At 32.0% G+C, this 19,448-nt stretch overlaps 1 protein-coding gene across 1 annotated transcript in view; it reads right to left on the bottom strand.

The window, feature by feature from the left end:
• Positions 1-19,448, bottom strand: part of ATRNL1 (attractin like 1) — a 563,691-nt gene that overhangs the window by 475,190 nt on the left and 69,053 nt on the right. The window contains exon 9 of the mRNA XM_069459886.1: positions 666-849. Within this exon, the coding sequence (XP_069315987.1) occupies positions 666-849 (184 nt within the window). The remainder of the gene's footprint in view (positions 1-665; positions 850-19,448) is intronic.

Below are 19,448 nucleotides of genomic sequence, written 5' to 3'. Positions count from 1 at the left end.
ATAACAAAATTCTTATTCATAATAGTAATCAGGAAAATGCACATTAAAATATCAGTAAGGTATCATTCACACCCATCACATTGGCAAAAGAAAAAATTCTCACAATTATCAAGTGTTTGTGAGAACACAAAGAATCAGGGACACTCATACCCTGCTGATAGAAGTATACATTACCATAGTAACTTGAAAAGCAGTTCGGCAACATGTAATAAAGTTGAGGATGTGAATACACCCTGAAACAGCAATTTCACTTTTAAGTATACACCCAGAGAAACTCTTGTACGTGTGCATGAGAAGAGCAGTACAAGTTGTGCAATGTTGCATTGTTTATAATAACAAAAAATGAAAATCTACCTAAATATCACAAGCTTTACAGTTCACAGGAAGTTAGATGATGAAACTGAAGAAATGCTTTTGTAAATTTACAAATGACAATAAATATATGAGTGCAAAATGAACAAATTCCAGGACAGATGATATCAAAGCTCAAAGCTCAAAGTTATACTGGTAAACAAAATTCCTCATCTGAAATGAACATGATATCTGCACTTATAAGATAAATAATGCATATAAAGTAAGTATTTCTATGAGATCAAAAAGCATTTTAAAACTGATCATTTACAACAATGATGCAACATAGAAAATGTGTTATTTTGTACACTCACCAAGTCTTAGTGTTAACTTCATACTTATAAAGATCATCCACCAATCCATATTTGTTGCCTGGTAATGCTTTGTAGCCTCCATGAACATAAATGGACTTTGTTATTTCATCATATACACTGGTATGGCCATATCCACCTTGTACAATAGCTCCTTTAGTGTCTGGAACAAGCCAAGTGTTTGACGCTGTAACAGAAAGAAAATAAATTATGAACTTCAAGTAGTATTTTAAAATATAACTCATATATCACCAAAACTATCAAAATATTAATATTATTGAGTAAATATACTATGCCTAATATCCCTTTAATCAACATACACTTATTAAATATGTGTCAGGTTAGGTGCTGGAATTGAAGCTGAATAACAATTCTTCCATAGATGAACTATTCTGCAAACATCACCAGCATCATTATCTAATAGAGCACATACTACGTCTCAGGAACTACCTCATCTCATTTAAGGGGTACATTATTGCTATCACTTCATTACAACTAAGGAAATTGAAAATTTTAAAGTTAGAAAATTAAGTAACATATCAAAAGTTTAAAAGTCAATGTGTGGGACAAGATAGTGTAAACTGATTTCCTCCTGCTCCTCCCCATAGACTGTAGAGATAGTGCAAGAAACAATCAAAGAATAATTCTGAAAGGTGTAAAAAGAAAGGCAAACTCCCTAGGTATTAGAAGATGGTTGTCTCATGACACCTCCTCCCTAAACAGAAGAGGACTACTCAGACCCAGCATTTCCCTACCCCCAACCTGGCAACAAAACGTGACTCACGTAGGCTCCCAAGGAGTCCCACAGACAACACCAAGAGATTCTAGCAGCACTAGCAAGAGGGATCCACCAAACACTACTTATAATAAGCATACAGGAAAAGCACTTCCCTTTCCTACAAGGCCTAAGACTGGAAAGAGAGATCCCACCACAAGACCTGAATGCTAAACCCAAACTAGATGACTGCCTGCTAAAATAAAAGATCTACATAAGACCCAGAGACTTCCAATATAAAAGCTAAAATATCAAGATACAATCAAAAACCACCTGCATACCAGGAATAGGAAAATCACACAACTTGAATGAGAAAAGGTGGACTGATAAATCAGATGTTGAAATTATCTAATAAGAATGTTTAATAGCCATGATAAAAATACTCCAATAAGCAATTACAAATTCTCGGGGGGGGGAGGGGAAAGAGTGAAAAAAACTATAATAAAAAAAACGGACAAATAGGCTTAACAGCAGAGGGAAGACGACAGAGAAAAGAACTGCTGAACTTGAAGACAGATCAATAAAACTTATCCATTCTGAAAATCAGAGAAAATAAACTGGGAAAAAAGTGAACAGAGTCTCAAGGACATTTGGGACAATAACAGACAACATAACAACATTCATATCATCAGAATCTCAGAATAAGAGGAAAAAGAGAGTGGGATTTAAAAGAGTATTTAAATAAGTGATAGTCAAATACTTCTAAATTTTGTATAATACATAAACCTACAGATTCAAGAAACTAAGCAAACCCCAAACAGGTTAAACCCAAAGAAATCCATGCCAATACACACCATAATTAAACTTCTAATAACTAAAGACAAAGAAAAAAAGTCTTGAAAGCATCCACAGTAAAATGACTCATGACCTGTAGGAAAACACCAATTTTAATAGCAGTGGATTTCTCATCAGAAACCAGAGAGGCATAAAGTAAGTAGCACAACATTTTTCAAGTGCTGAGGGAAAAAAAAAAAAAAAAAAACTTTAAAGTATGAATTACACCTCCAGTAAAACTATCCTTCAGAGATGAAGAAAGAAAAAAACTCTTATATTGAAAAACTAAAAGAATTTGTCATTAGCTGGTCTGTCCTTAAATAATGGCTAAAGGAAATTCTTCAAAGAAAAATGAAGGAAATCTTGGAGGAAAGAAGTAAGAACAACAAATAGAGCATGAATATAAGTACACAAAATAAACTGCTTCTAATGAGATTTATAAATTGTATCTGATGATGAAAACAAAAATTATAACACCATCTTATACTTAATACAATGATATTTAAAAGTGGGGAAGGTAAAGTGATGTAAATGAAAGCAAAGTTTCCACACTTCACTTGAGATGGTAAAATGTTGATGCCACTAGGCTGTGATAAGTCACATATGTATATTTTAATACCCAGAGAAACCACTAAGAAAAATATACAAAGAAATACTCTCAAGAACACCATAAGTAAATCAAGATGAAATTCTAAAAATTATTCACATAGCCACAGGAAGCAAGTGAAAAGAAACAGAGGCACAAGAAACAGGAAACAAACAGAAAACAAATAAAATACAAGAATTAGGCATTGGCGTATCAAAATTACCTTAAATGTAATTGGTCCATTTATACAACATTCTTGGAATCATAAGATTATAGAAATGGAGAACAAACTGGTGGCTGTCCTGGGGTGAGGTACAAGAGGGGTTAAGGTAGAAAGCAGGTGAGTGTGGTCTTAAAGGGCAACATGAAGGACCTGTGGGGTGAAGGAACTATTCTGTACCTTAACTGTGGTGGCAGACACATGAAAGAACACATGTAAAACTGCATAAAACTGCACAGAACTAAATATGCACACGCACACACATATATATTTATATATAACATATATAGAGATAGGATATTAGTTCAAGGGAAATAAGAAAAAATATAGGTATACTGTTGTAAAGGTTCTGATACTATGTTAGAAGTAGTATAACACTATATAAGAAGTGTTAAGAAATATGAATTCTTAACAATTCAAGAACATTGAGCTAATATCGAGTATCTTTTCTGACCACAATAGTATAAAACTAGAAATAAATAATAGGAAAACTTTCAAAAAATTCAAAAATATATGGAACTTAGAAAATATGCTCCTAAAGAGCTCCTAAAGAGTCAAAGAAGAAAAAAAGAAAATTAAAAAATGTTTTAAGATAAATGAAAACTAAATACAACATACCAAACTTTATGGAATACAGTAAAACAGTTCTAATGGGGGAGTTTACAGCAATAAATGCCTACATCAAATAAAGGAGAAATATCTCAAATAAACGACCTAAGGTTACACCTCAAGGAACTAAAAAAAGGAGAAAAAAACTGAGCCCAAAGATAGTAGAAGAAAGTAAATAATAAAGATCAGGGCAGAAATAAATGAAATAGAGACTATAAAAACAATAGAAAAGATCAATAAAACTAAGTTGATTTTTTGAAAAAATAAACAAAATTGATAACCAGTTAGCTAAACTAAGAAAAAAATGGAACAGACTCAAAAAATAAAATCAGCAATGAAAATTTACAACTGATACCACAAGAATACAAAAGATCATAAGAACCTACTATGAACAAGTATATACCAACAAATTGGATAATATAAAAGAAATGGATAAATTCCTAAACACATACCACCTACCAATACTGAATCATGAAGAAATAAACCAATAGTGAAGGAATAGACCAATAATGAGTAAGGAAATTGAATCAGTAATCAAAAACCTCCCAAAAAAGAAAAGCCCAGAAACAGATGGCTTCACTGGCGAATTGTTTCAAACATTTAATGAAGAATTAATGCCAATCTTTCTTAAACCATTGCAAAAATTTGAAGAGGAGGTAAAAACTTCTGAACTCATTTTACAAGGCCACCATTATCCTAATGCCAAAGCCATACAAAGGTACTATAAGAAAAGAAAATTACAGGTCAATATCCTTGGTGAACATAGATGCAAAAATCCTCAAAAAAATGAAAATCAATAGCACATTAAAACAATCATTCACCATCATAAAGTGGAATTTATCCCAGGGATGCAATGATGATTCAATATATGCAAATCAATAAATATGATACACCACGTTAACAGAATGAAGGAAAAAACCATATCATCTCATTAGATGCAGAAGAAGCATTAGGGAGAATTCAATATCCATTCATGACAAAAACTCTAAAACATATGTACAGACAGAATGTACCTCAACACAAAAAAGGCCATATATATGACCTTCTCAATAGATGTGAGAAAACTATTTTGAGGAAACTTAGCTCTATTCATGAAAAAGACTCTAAACAAAATAGGAATAAAAGTAAATTTCCTCAATCTGATAAAAGGCCTTCAAAAAAACGTTACTAACATAATAATTAAAAGACTGAAGATTTCCCTCCTAAAATAAGAAAAAAGGCAGGAACGTCTGTTCTCCGCACTCCTACTCAGTATCGTCCTAGAGATCCTACCAGTACAATAAGACAAAGAAAATAAGTAAAAGGCACACAGATTAAAAAGGAAGAAGTAAAACAACATTGAGTAGCACATCATATGATCATCATCTACATAGAAAATAAGGAGTTGTCTAGCAAAAGACTACAAGGATTAATAAGCATGTTTAGCAAGGTCGCTTATACCAATTCAATATTTAAAAATCAATTCTCTGTCTACCTGCTAGCAATACCATTTCAATAATATAAAAAATATAAAATACTTAGAAATAAATTTAACAAACAACATGCAATACCAGTACATTGTAAAATATAAAATATTGCTGAAACAAAGGAGACCTAAATAAATGAAGAGATATACCATGTCCACAAATGAGAACACTCAGTGTTGTTAAGGATTCAATTCTCCCCTTTATAGATTCAATGTATTACCAAGTAAAATCCTTGAAGGCTTTTTTAAGAAATTGACAACCTGATTCTAAATTTTGCATGGCAATGTGAAGGACTTATAACAGCACACATTTTTTTAGAAAATAGAAGAAAAAATGAAGGCTTTACACTGCCAGATTTATAAAGCTACAGTAATCAATAGGATGTGGCATTGGAGTAGGCACAATATACATCAGTGGACCAGAATAAAGTACAAAAATTTTCTCACACATATATCACCAATTGATTTTTCAACATATGTACCAAGGTAATTCGATGGGGAGAGGAATACATTTTTAACAAATAATGCTGGAACAATTGGATATTTAATTTTTAAAAATCTCAGCCCTTTTATTATATAAAACATCTATTAGAAAATGGAGAAAAATCTTTGTGACCTTGAGCTTGACAAAGATCTTTTAGATAGAACACAAAAAGCACAGACATTAAAAAACTAATAAATTATATTTCATCAAAATTAAAACCTCTTCTTTTAAAGAAGATAAAAAGGTATCTCACACTTGGGAAAGAATATTTTCAAAACATGTATCAGATAAAGGACTTATATTCAGAATACATAAAAAAATCTTACAACACCATAATAAGTAAGCTATTTTTAAATAGACAAAAAAGTGTGTATCTTCACAAAAGTAGATATATAAATGTCAAACACCAAAATAAAAAGGTGTTCAACAGCCTTAGTTATCAGAGAAGTACAAATAAAAACCATAATAAGATATCACTAAGATCCAAACAGAATAGTTAAAAAGACTGACAATACCAAGTATTGGTGAGAATGTAAAGTAATGGGAACTCTTATACACTGCAGGTGAGTTGCAAATGGTACTATCACTTTGGTAAACAGTACACAATTTTCCTGTAGTTAAATACATAATTGCCAAACAACCCAGCAATTACACAAGAGAATAAAAAAAAAAAAACATGCCCATGCAAAGACTTGTATGCAAATATTCATAACAGCTTTATTCAAAGACCTCAAACCTGGACCCAAACGTCCACTAACTGGTGAATGCATAAACAAATTGTGTCTTATCCATACAATGGAATATTCCCATCAACAATGAAAATGAGCAAACTAATATGAAAATATGAATTTCAGAGTTATGATAAATGGTAGAAGCCATATAAGAAGACTACATACTATATGATTCCATCTATATGAAATTCAAAATGAAGCAAAAATATGCAGTCATAAAACATATCAGTGGTTACCTGGGGCTGGAGGATCACAGGAAACTGTCCAGGAGCATGAGTAAATTTGGGGGGGGTAGGTAATAGAAATGTATTATATCTTCATTTAGGTGGTACTTACACAACTATTTATTAATACATTTGTCAAAGCTTACCAAGTTGTACGCTTAAAATTGGTATTTTTATGCAGACACACACATATTTGCTGGTGAAAAGTGATCTGCTTCTCTCAGTCCTCTTCATCTTAGTATATAATATACCATTTTTCCAGTTCCTCAATCAAATATCTAAGAAATATGCTTGATTCCTCTCCCTCCCATTCTGCATATGATCTCTCAGCCAGTTCTGGGGTCTATACTTTCAAAACAGGTCAAGAATCTAAATACTTCTTACTACCTTCTCTGCTAACACACTGTTGCAAGACAGTATCATTATTATCTGAATTACTATAAATCACTAAAAACACAACACAGGAGAAAAGATTTTTCTTCATTTAATTGTTTAGTGATTTGTGATACATACTAATAAAGATATCTTGGGATTCAAAATAAATCACCAACTATTTGTATGGCTCCTTTATGGAGCCAATGAGATGTTTAAGCTACACAGAACCTGACCTGCATACACACAGGAATCCTCATTCTACTGTACCCCCTAATCACACAGTAAAAACCAAGCAGTCTCCTTGTCCTATTCTCTCAAGCCATTTTAAGACCTACTTCGGAGCCTGCCCAGCTGTCCCCAGAAAGCGTCATTTTTTGAATAAGAAACCTTCATAACCTCTTGATATGTGTATGACATCATCATTCTCAACATCCAAACCACATTTAAGAAGGTGAGGAGGTTCATTTCGCTTCTGTAGAATGATCACAATATATCACATCACAATAGCCTTTATGGCAAAAACCTTACTAAAGATAAAGATCATTCTATGTTGATTTTTAAAAAGACACATATTCCAGAAGAGTAATATAGTTTCAAAATATATAATGCAAAGGTTTTTTAAATTATTTTAAAAACTTAAAAAATCAACATCATTTCAGAAAATTAGATATACCCTTCCCAGTAATTGACAAAACAAGCAGTCAAATATCAATAAAGATCTAAAACATTTAAACAATGATGAACTAAATTTAATGAACAAACTTATATTATGCCATTTTGGAAAATTTAGTAATCCTGTAACTATCACATATATTGAAGCTATAATTTTAAAACCTTGTCACAAAGAAAAACTCAAAACTCAGATAGCTTCACCAACAACTTCTACCAAATTTTTTTGGGAAAAGCAGTGGCAACTGAAAGTCTTCCAGACAATAGAAAAAAAGAATTATATTAATATATACATATATATATAATGGGCAGCAGGGATAGCAAAACAGAAACTGTTTCTAAACTAGGTCATGGTTTTACTCCAAAACTCTAGAGGTCTGTAACTGTCATTTTTTTTTAATTGAATAATTATTATTTAATATCAGGAATCATCTAGTCAGTGTTCAAATTTCTAATCACTTTATATGCTTTTTGTAAAGTTTGTTGGAATAAGGATCTAAATGAGATCCACACATTGTAGTTTTCTCTTTCTCAAATGTATTTTAATCTACAGGTTCTCCATCTCTTTTTTCCATTGCCAATGCTTTGCTCTTCAACATTTTTTGTCAATTCCTAGGATGAAGGCAAAGAAGCTGTGCTTATTAAATGACCACTGACCCAACAAAGGGAGAGCTAACTAAATCGTTAGATACCAGAATTAAAAATCAAAGGCAATGATGAGGTGAAATTATTTTAATGATAATAAATTCAAGCCCTTCATTGAGATTCCAACATTATACAAGTACAGGATGGAGTGTACCTCACTTTGCAGCTATTGTAGAAAAACAAAAACTAATAAACTAGGAGGTCTTTCTGTCTGTAAGTCAAAAGAATAATATTAGTATAAAATAAAAATTTAGGTTGCATTGATAATATTAATAAAATATGTCTAGAATAAGGAATGGTCTCAGATAAGGTAACACACCACGCTCTGGTAAGTTTGAATGGGTCATTACAAAACATAGTTTGTCCAGAAAGGGTGATAAAAATGACCAAGGGTGAACTAAGATAATCTGTATCTCATATTTATATAATCCTGATTTGTCATTTACTAGCTGGGTGACCGCTGGCCAGCTGTTTGAAATATCTGTGCCTCAGTTTCCTTATATGGAAAATGGAATAAAAATAGCATATATTTGCATGGTCATTTTGAGGATTAAATGAAGTAATACATGTAAAGTGCTCAGAACAGCTGGCCCAGATTAAGCCTTCAATAAATGTTAGCTGTTACTATTATTATTGGGAAATATTCTTTAAACCATTAACATCTATGTTAATGTAAGACATTATCAAAGAGGTATGAAATAGAAACCTTGCTATGCGAAGACTGAGGTTACTAAAGAGTCTTGCCTAAAGAATAGAAGACAAGTAATAAAATATCTCAAAATACTTAAAGGGCCAATTTCTGGAAGAGTGATTAAAATGAACAGGTACAGATCTACACAGTTATGAAAAACCAAGAAGTACAAATTACAAAAGTGCATTTTTTTTTTTGAGATAGGGTCTTGCTCTGTTGCCCAGGTTAGAGTGCAGTGGCATTTTCATAGCTCACTGCAATTTCAAACTCCTAGGCCCAACCTACCCTCCTGACTCAGCCTCACAAATAGCTGGGACTAAAGGCATGCCACCACACCCAGCTTATTTTTTCATTTTTTTGTAGAGATGGAGTCTCTCTATTGCCCAGGCTGGTAAGGAGTACATATTTCTGAATATAAATAAAATTTTTAAATATATAAAATAATAGAATGGCTGCCTTAGTTGGTTCTTGGAAAGATAAACAAAATCGATAGACCACTACCCAGGTTAACCAGAAATAGAAGAGAAAGGACTCAAATAAGCTCAATCAGAAGTGAAAAAGAAGACATTACAACTGATACCACAGAAATACAAAGTATCATCTGTGAATACTATGAAAACCTCTATGCACACAAGCTAAAAAACATAGAGGAAATAGATAAATTCCTGGAAACGCATAACCTCCCAAGCCTGAATCAGGAAGAAATAGAAATCCTGAACAGACCAGTAATGAGCAGCGAGATTGAAGCAGTAATTTAAAAACCTCCCAACCAAAAGAAGCCCCGGACCAGACGGATTCATAGCCAAATTCTACCAGGCACCGATATCTCTACCAATGAAGGAATATTAAGCAGAGACAGAAAGACCAGAATTTTCTGAATCCTTAATGCATGTGTACTGAAACATTTTAATACAGCCAATGCAAATTTTCAAATATATGTATAATATTTTGTAGCTTATAAGCACTTTTAAAAGCACAGGGTTTAATAGTTTCACTTAACCAAAACTGAAGTCTTTTATTGTGATATTTTCTGAAACATTTAGTAAGTATAAAATATAATTTTAGCAACAGCCTATATCGCATACACAAAGCAATTTATTAAAATGATACAGTCATGCATCACTCAACAACAAGCCTATGTTCTGAGAAATGCATTGTTAAATGATTTTGTCATTATGCAAACATTATAGAGTATATTTACACAGTCCTAGATGGTATAGCCTACTATACACCTAGGCTATAAGTCTATACAGCACACTACCCTACTGAATACTATAAGCAATTGTAACTCATTGATAAGTATTTGTGTATCTAAACATAGAAAAGGTACAGTAAAAATTATGGTATAAAAGATGAAAAATGGCACACATGTATAGGGCACTTAAAACGAATGGAGTTTGCAGGACTGGAAGTTGCTCTGGGTGAGTCAATGGGTGAGTGGTGAGTAAATGTGAAGGCCTAGGATATTGCTGTACACCACTGTAGACTTTAAAAACGCTGTACACTTAGGCTGCACTAGATTTGTGAAAAAAATTTCTTCCTTCAATAATAATCTTAGCTTACTGTAAATTTTTACTTTATGAACTTCTAAATTTTTTTTAATTTTGATCTTTTCATAACACTTAGCCTAAAACACACACATTTCATAGCTGCACAAAAATAATTCCTTTCTTTATATCCTTATTCTATAAGTATTTTATTAGTTTTTTTGTTTGTTTGTTTTACTTTTTAAACTTTTTTGTTAAAAACTAAGACACGAACACACACATTAGCCTTGGCCTAAACAAGGTCAGGATCATCAATAACATTGTCTTCCTCTTCTACATGTTGTCCCACTAGAAGGTCTTCAGGGACACTAACACACACAGAACTGTCATCTCCTATGATAACAATGCCATCTTCTGGAAACCTCTGGAAGGACTTGCCTGAGGCTGTTTTACAGTTAACTTTTTTTTTAATACATAGGAGTGCTCTAAAATAACTAAAAGTATAGTATATAAATCAGTAACATATTTATTTTCAGTATCAAGTGTTACGTACTGTACATAAATTTACGTGCTATACTTTCATACAACTGGCAGGGTAGTAGGTTTGTTTACACCAGCATCACCACAAACAAGTGAGTAATGCATTGTGCTATGACATTCTGACAGCTACGACATCACTGAGGATAGGAATTTTTTAGCTCCATTATAATTTTATGGGACTATCGCTGTATATTCAGTCCATCATTGACTGAAATATTTTACTCGTTATACTGAAACTGTTTCACTTTACCTAATTAGTCCTGAAAAGTTCTGCAAAGATAAAAACTCTACCGCAAATTCCAAGCCTAATATAAACACACAATAAAATTTTACTTTTTATAATTCCTAGGATTGAATTATTTTTAGAGATTTTCTTCTTTTAAAATTTCCTAATTCCCACCACTTCATACATCTGTTTTACAGATCTAATTTGCTGAAAATCAATGTGAAATTTATACTTAAAATTCAACACAAAATTTGGAAAAATGTGCTGCTAAGAGCTGAAGTAGGGAAAGTCACATAGTATCACTACATTTAACAAAGAAAAAATACCTTTCTAAAAAATCTCATGATTTTTAAATAAAAAGAAAAAATTTAAACATAAAATGACATTAATAATGGCTTCCCAACTATACCTCCCAAATTCTAAAAGCATGAAAAATACTAAAGAAAAACATTAATATTATAACTCACCTTGAGACTCACATTGAGATTCTTAGAAAGTTTATGAGGTATCGCTAACCTAAAGTGAAATAAATTTCCCTCAGGACTAACCCAGAAGAGCTTTATGGTCCAAGTTAGTAAAACCATCCACAAAATTCCCCTCTGAGCCTTATAGATTCCCTAAAAGCCATTATTCTAACTATAGCAAAAAAGGACAAACTGATGTTTCCTTTACTGCTACAGCAAGTTATAGGAATTCGTATAATCTTCAGTTAAATTTATATTACATATAACCAAATATGAAAATATATATCAACTCCCTCTAATCTATTTTAGCATTCTATTTGCAAGAATAGCCAAAGAACTCCCCATATACCTGTTACTAAAATTCACTAAGTGTCAACATACCTGCTCATTCATTTTATCATCAGTTTTCTCTCTCTCTCTCTCTGTGTCTTACACACGCACACACACACACACACACACACACACACGTTGTATAATCATTCCCATTACCCCTAAATACTTTGGTGTGAATTTCTTAAGAACAAGCACCTTATTTCTATATTACATATAGAAATATGTAAATTGCCACATTACAATAATCAACTTTAGGAAATTTAATATTTATACAATGCTTTAATATACATACATGTTTCAGTTTTGTGAACTGAGTCAATAATGTCCTCCACAGCATTTTTTTGCATCCAGTATAGAATCCACTCTGGGATCACCAGCTGTCATTTATTTGTTGCCACCATGTTGTGCATCAGATGTCAGCATTCAGTTGTCATGTCCCGTTAGCCTCCTTTAATCTAAAACAATTTTTCAACCTTTCTTTGTCTACCATGACTTTGACATTTTTGAAGAATAAAGCCCGCCCCATTTGAAATAGAATGTTCTCATTTGAAGTTTGATACAGCTTCATGATTAGATTCAGGTTATGCATTCCCAGTCACAGAATACTATAAGCCAAGGCTTAGCAACCTATGTCCTACGGACCAAATCTACCCTGCTACTCATTTTTGCAAAAAAAAAAAAAATTATTCCCACCAACAGTGTACAAATGTCCCTTTTTCTCCACATCTTCATCAACATTTTATCTTTTGTCTTTTTGATGTTAGCCATTCTAACAGCTATGAGGTGATATCTCATTTTGGTTTTAATTTGCATTTCCCTGATTATTAGTGATGTTGATTATTTTTTCATGTTTCTTGGCCTTTTGTATGACTTCTTTTGAAAAATGTCTATTGAGGTCCTTTGCCCATTTTTAAGTGGGTTATTTGTTTTCTTGCTATTAAGTTGTTTGAGTTCCTTATATATTTTTGAATATTAACCCCTTATCAGCTATATGGCTTGTAAATATTTTCCCTCTTTCTGTAGGTTGTCTCTTCACTCTGTTGACACACAGGCATGTTCATTCATTTACATATTATCAATGGCTTGCTTTCAAGCATAATGGCAGAATTGAGTAAATGAGACAGACACTATATAATCCACAAAGCCTAAAATATTTACTATCTGAAACTTTACAAGTTTATGGATTCCTGCTATAAGTGATGTTTCTTTCTGTAGGTTCTGTACCCAGAGGAATATAGTGTCCAATTCCCCATAGTTTGTAATGTTAATTTTTATTGCCCAGACAAAATATAACAGGTTTCTCTATTACATACTTATGATTTTTCTCCTGTACCTTATAAGCAATTTGTAGAGAAGACTCATAATACCATGCAAATCTCATCAAAATTTCATCCCCACCATAGATTTAACATCCATTGATGATTCTTTCCTGTACCAATTGTACTATAATTGTTGCAAAATGATGATTTTTCAATTCCAGCAATGTCAGCCAACATTCTATGTAAAGAAAGAGGCTTCCCTTCTCCTCTGTTTGTCTATTATCAGTTTAAGCTTATGAATTCCAATTGTTTCAAACAGTTTCTAAATTATTTTGATGCTCAAATTGTCCCAGATTTTACCAGTAGGAACCCCTTCAAACTGACTCCTGTGTTCTTTTGACATGACCCATCATTTTCTTGAGCACTCACTTAATTTGATATGACAAGATGTACCAGACTCATCTTTACTTTCTCTATCACAGCCCTAGAATCAACAATTTCTCTAAGGCGCCCTGCTTCCTTTTCATGGGGAAAATTAGAAACCAGATCTGGGAATATGGGTGCTTGGTGTGCTCGCTACTATGGAGTGTTTTAGTTTCTAGGCCCTTTCAGAAGAATCTACATTTACATCTATATCTACATCTATCTATGTAACCATAAGCTCACGCTGACACCTCTCATTTCAATACACTTAGGGCAGGATTCTTCCTTGCCTTCCCCATTTCATATTTGTATCTCCCATCTTCCACAAGGACAACTTTGGTTCTCAACAATATCAACACAGTCACTCATTTATCTGTCTAACAAAATACCTAAGATAATCTCAGAATTGCTTCACCAATACCTTCAAAAAAGACCTGAAACATTGTTTACATTTGTTCTTCACATCTAAACACAGATCAAGAGCATACAGTCAAACACTATGCTCAAAAGTCATTTAGATTAGTTCTTTTCTCCTCCTTTCAGAGTGATTATGTTATTCATTTAAAGCATAGTTGGGTTCACTTGTTTCCATTTGCATTGTTTTAGGGTTTTTTTTTCCTTTCCTTGTTTATTTAATTGTTTAATATGTAAATGATTGATGTGCTTCTAAAAATCAATATGTTACTAAAAGTCAAAACTATTTTTAAAAAGAATAAACTCAGGGAAATGAACTTTCATTTCCTAGCCTTTACACATCATTCTCCACCACCCTTGTAAATAATCAACATTGTTGTCTTCTGGTTTCTCTTTCCTGTGTTCATTTTTGCTCAAATAAGCAGGCATATTTTATTTTCCTTATACAAAAAGTAGTACATTGTATATATATAATACATAATATACATATTTATATATATAATACATAATATACATATTTATATATATAATACATAATATACACATTTATATATATAATTTTGCATTGAAGATAGTGGGCATCCTTGTTTTGATCTTGAACTTAAAAGAAACACTTGCTTCCCCACTAAGTACAAGATGTTCCCTTTGGGATTGAAATATATATATTTATTGGGTACACAAAGTAGCCATCCATTCCTATTTTCTCAAGAGTTTTTATTAGGAATGTGATTTTTTTAAGCACTGATGGAGATAAACATCTCCTTTAACCTAGTAATTAATATATTTTGTAATAACCATTCTTGGATTCCTGGTTATATACTCCACTTGATCATAGTGTATTCTTAATGTGTTTGAGTGTTTGTTTTATTTATGATTTTGTATTGATATTTAATGGGAAATGGTTTTATTTATTTTAATTCATTTTTAATCATACAGATCTGTAATTTCCTATTTCTGTGTATTGGGTTTAAGTCGGTAATGTTATACTTGCTTTATAAAATAAATTTGGATGATTTCCTCCTTTTTTTCTCTAAAACAATTTATGTAGCATTAGGATTGTCTTGCCATTAATGTTTTGCTAAACTTACCCAGTGACATCATCTAGGCCTGGTGCTTTCACCACTTTTGCTATGGAAAGTGCTGTACATAAAATTTCTGTCTGTATTGGCTTCAATTTTAGAAAGTTGTTATCCTCTAAGAAATAATGCATTTCTTCTAAATTTTTAAATTTATTTGCATAGATGTACACAGTAGTCTATTTTTTAATATCCTCTATATCAATATTATTCCTCCCTTGTCATTTCTTGTTTTGTGTATTTGTGCTTCTCCCTCTTGTGTCTTAATTAAATGAGCTAGTGGCTTGTCTATTTTGTTAATTTAAAAAAAAAAAAAACAGAATTGTCACCTATTAAATTGATCTACTGTTTTCTGTTTTTATATCATTAATTTTAGCTTTTATCTTTATTTTCCTTCTTTTTTTTTTCCTTAGGAATACCATGTTGAGACCTCCTGGTATTTTTTGTTAGTTTATTTTGTTATTTTTTTTTCTAGCTTTCTGAGTTGAGAATGTGGTGCATTTATTTTCATTCATATTAATATAGCTGTTTAGTGTTATAAATATTCTTCTGATAACTGTTTTAAATGTAGCCCATAAATTCTTATATATGTTGCTTTCACTGTCACTCTTTTTCAGAAATTCTGTCATTTTTGCTTGTACTTCACCCAATATAAAGGTTTTATTTAATATTCAGGTGTTTATTTTTAATACTTCCATTTTTTGGAAACTACTGATATATTCTTTATATATATATATGATCAATTTTTATGAGTTTTCCTTGTGCATTTGAGAGGATAACATTCTCTATAATCAAGCTATATTGTTCAATATATATATTCTTATCACCAACTTTATTGGATCCACTGTTTAACTTTCTTATATCACTCTTATTTTTTGTCTTGTCATTATTGACAATGCTTGACCTGTTTTGTACTGACAGTCATGCTATCTACTTCTCTTTTCATCGCCTGCAGTTTCTGTTATTTATAAGTAGTAGCTGGGTTATCTGATGCATAGATATTCTTCTAATGTATATTATATCTTTATGGTGAATTGTGGTTAGTATTATAAGGTGTTCTTTTCCCATAAATGTTTAGATGGCCTCAATTCTTCTTTCACTGGTATCATGTTCACAACCCCTGCTGTCTTACCATAATTAATTTCCTAATAAATCTTTCTCCCTTCCTTCATTTTTATCCTTTCTGAATCAATATGTTTGTGATGTTTCCTATATGCAACATAGAGTTAGCTTTTGTTTTATGCACCAATTTGAAAATTTTCTTTTAATAAGCAAGTTAATTCCATTCACATATACTGATATTATGTTGAATCTGAACTGTCATAATATTTTATGTTATAATTACTGTGTGTATTATGACGTATTTTTCTGAGTTTGTTTCCATTTGATATGTCTTCTTTGATTTTCTTTTATTTATTTTGGTATTTAAGAAGGTTTATATCTTTGTTCTAGTGTTTTCCTCTGTGTTTATACCTTTCATCGTGCCCTCAATTCCCTTCTTTTTTACTTAACTTTATTATCTGTTCTGTCAGTTTAATCCTCAATATACCAGGAACAATAGTAATCAGCATTTATCATGGTTCAATGGGTCCATTTAACTGCTTTATGTTATCAAGTAATGTTATAAATAACATTTATATAAGAAAAAATTCTCAGTAAAAACTATTTTGTGTAAATTCTGGTAAGAATTTAAATATAGCAAACTTCTTTGTATGAAATAAATGTTAGGGCATAAACATAATAAAAATATATTGTTTGCTCATCAGTTCTTTGAGTTTGAAAAATTCATTTAGGATATTGTTTTTGAAGATTCACAGTCTGAGATTTAATTTAAATGATCAACTTCATTATCATTAGAGTTTAGGGTGTTGCTGTCTGTCTCTTTGCATTCATCTTAATTGTCTAATAAGTGTGAAAGATCTCTCAGTTTCTTCTCTTTACCATTATGAGCAGAATATATAAAACTCTAAATTCTCAACTGTGTTCAACAAAAACTAAAAGCAGTATCTTGCCTTCTTTTATGCCTTCTTTAAAGGAGATGAAATACTTCGGGCCCCGCAATAAGAAAACTGAAGGAGGACAATTTATTTCACTGTGGTATCATCTTTCTAAACAACTTCTGTATTCTCATTTATTTTTTAACATAGTTGAGAATAAATGATGAGTAATGAATTAATTCTTAAAATGATAAAACAGCAAAATGCTTCAGAACATTAAAAAACTACACTTAGATTCCATAGTGTATCTTAGACACAGGAAATGTCTCAAAATTGTTCCTGTGGGTGAATTTTAGCAGGTGCCAAACCCAAAAGTCCAAAACCAGAAAAATGGGTAAATGAATTATGGTAGAGTATAAAATAAATAAAATGCAGTAATGCAAAAGAGTTAACTGCAGCAATATCTAACAACATGAGTGAATCTTGGTAATAAAGTGGTGCATTAAATAAAAGAAACCCTCAGAAAATGGCATAAAGTAAGATTTCCTTTTTATAAAAGTCAAAAACAAGTACACAAAACAGTATGTATATGTAATAAAGCTATTTTTAAAAACAAATATAAGAAATTCTGGATTTCAGAATAATGGAGAGGTAGAAAACAAAAAAAATCCAATACCTTTTTTTAATGAACATGATTTAAAGAGTAAACTTAAAAGAATACAATAACAAACGGTTATGTTTCTTCAGATAAATATTCTCCCATCAAATACACTTTTGGGGATATTTTGCTAGTAAGACATGATTACTTCTATGTTGATAGCCTAATAACCAAACAGAGTTAAGTTAGCATGATTATAAAAAGAAACTTAAAAGAATGTGCAACAAATGGTTTTTAATAAATACAAAGACATACATAAACAAATGAGTGCTGCTTATAAAAAATCAGAATACATAATAATCTTGAAAGATGATGAACAAAAGTATCAGCCTTTAACATTAAGAGGAAAACACAATGTTAAAGATGACCACATGGTACTAAAATAAAAAGCTCCAGAATAAGGGTTGTAGAAATGGACTGAAGGACCTAGCTCTGTGCTATTCCAAAAAGTTTATATTTCTGCCAACAATTTACTCCATTAATAAAATGTGACATATTCTCACAAGACACCTCTTCCTTCCAACAACTAAGATAAGTTGTTGCGACATGAAGGATCATTTTGGTCAAAGGTTATACTTAAATCTCTTAAAAGCCAATAGTAGCTATATCAGCCAGGATGCTCAGAAGAAACAAATAATATGCTCAAAATAAGTAACTGTAAAGAATTTAATTTTAAAAAGCTATTTATAAAGGTATGGACAAGATAATATTCTGGGACCTATCACAGCAAGAAGTCTTTACCAATCCTTGGCCTTATAAAAGAAAGGGGAGTGGTTTCCAGAATTCATGAAGAGTAGCTGTATGAAGAAAGACATCTGACAGTTCAGCCTTCACTAGAGAAACCCAAGTAACCTAAGGTTATCCAGCAGGGAAGGAGCTGGAGGAATAAAATACTTCAACCTCACTCATCTCCCACCCTCAGGTCTACCGTTGGTGCCTACCACAGCTGATCTCAACTGAAGCCAGAGGTCATAGGAGCAGAATGGAAAAGCATGAAAGGTGGATCTGGAGAGACAAATGGAAAATATCAAGCACAGCACTTTATGAATCACCACCAGAAAGAGAATAATATGCATAGTAGGCAATTTAAATAATTTGGTTAATATACTATAAACTAAATCAAAAAACATATAGATTCACTTTTAAGGAATATGTGCTGAAAATCATATTTATTCACCACAAATATTTATGAAGTATTTAATATGTGGCACTTTACTAGGAAGTATACATACAAAGAGGTATACTGCAGAATTCCTGCTCTAAAATTAACTTCTTAGAAAAGAAATATATGTACAAAAAGAGTACCTATAAAAAGCAACATATATGTTGTCTTAGTCCATTTGTGATGCTATGACACAAAATACCACAGGCTGAGTAATTTATAAACAAGAGAAATTTATTTCTCACAGTTCTGGAGACTGAGAAGTCCAAAATCAAGGTGTTGGCAGTTTGGTGTCTGGTGAGGGTTGCACTCTCTGCTTCAAGATGGTGCCTTGTTGGCTGTGTCCTCCAGAGGGGAAGAATGCTGTGCACTCGTGGTGGAAGGGATGGAAGGCAAAAGGGCCTAGACGAGTTCCCTTTAGCACTTTTACAGGGCACTAATCCATTCATGAAGGCAGAGCCACTATGATTAAATCACTTCCCCAAATATCCCATCTCTTAATACTACCACAATGGGGATTAAGTTTCAACATGAATTTTGGAGGAGACACATTGAAATC

This window comes from Eulemur rufifrons, chromosome 28, assembly GCF_041146395.1.
Source record: "Eulemur rufifrons isolate Redbay chromosome 28, OSU_ERuf_1, whole genome shotgun sequence".
NCBI lineage: Eukaryota > Metazoa > Chordata > Mammalia > Primates > Lemuridae > Eulemur > Eulemur rufifrons.
Note: the sequence above shows the minus strand (reverse complement) of the source record. Positions and strands in the feature narration are given on the sequence as shown.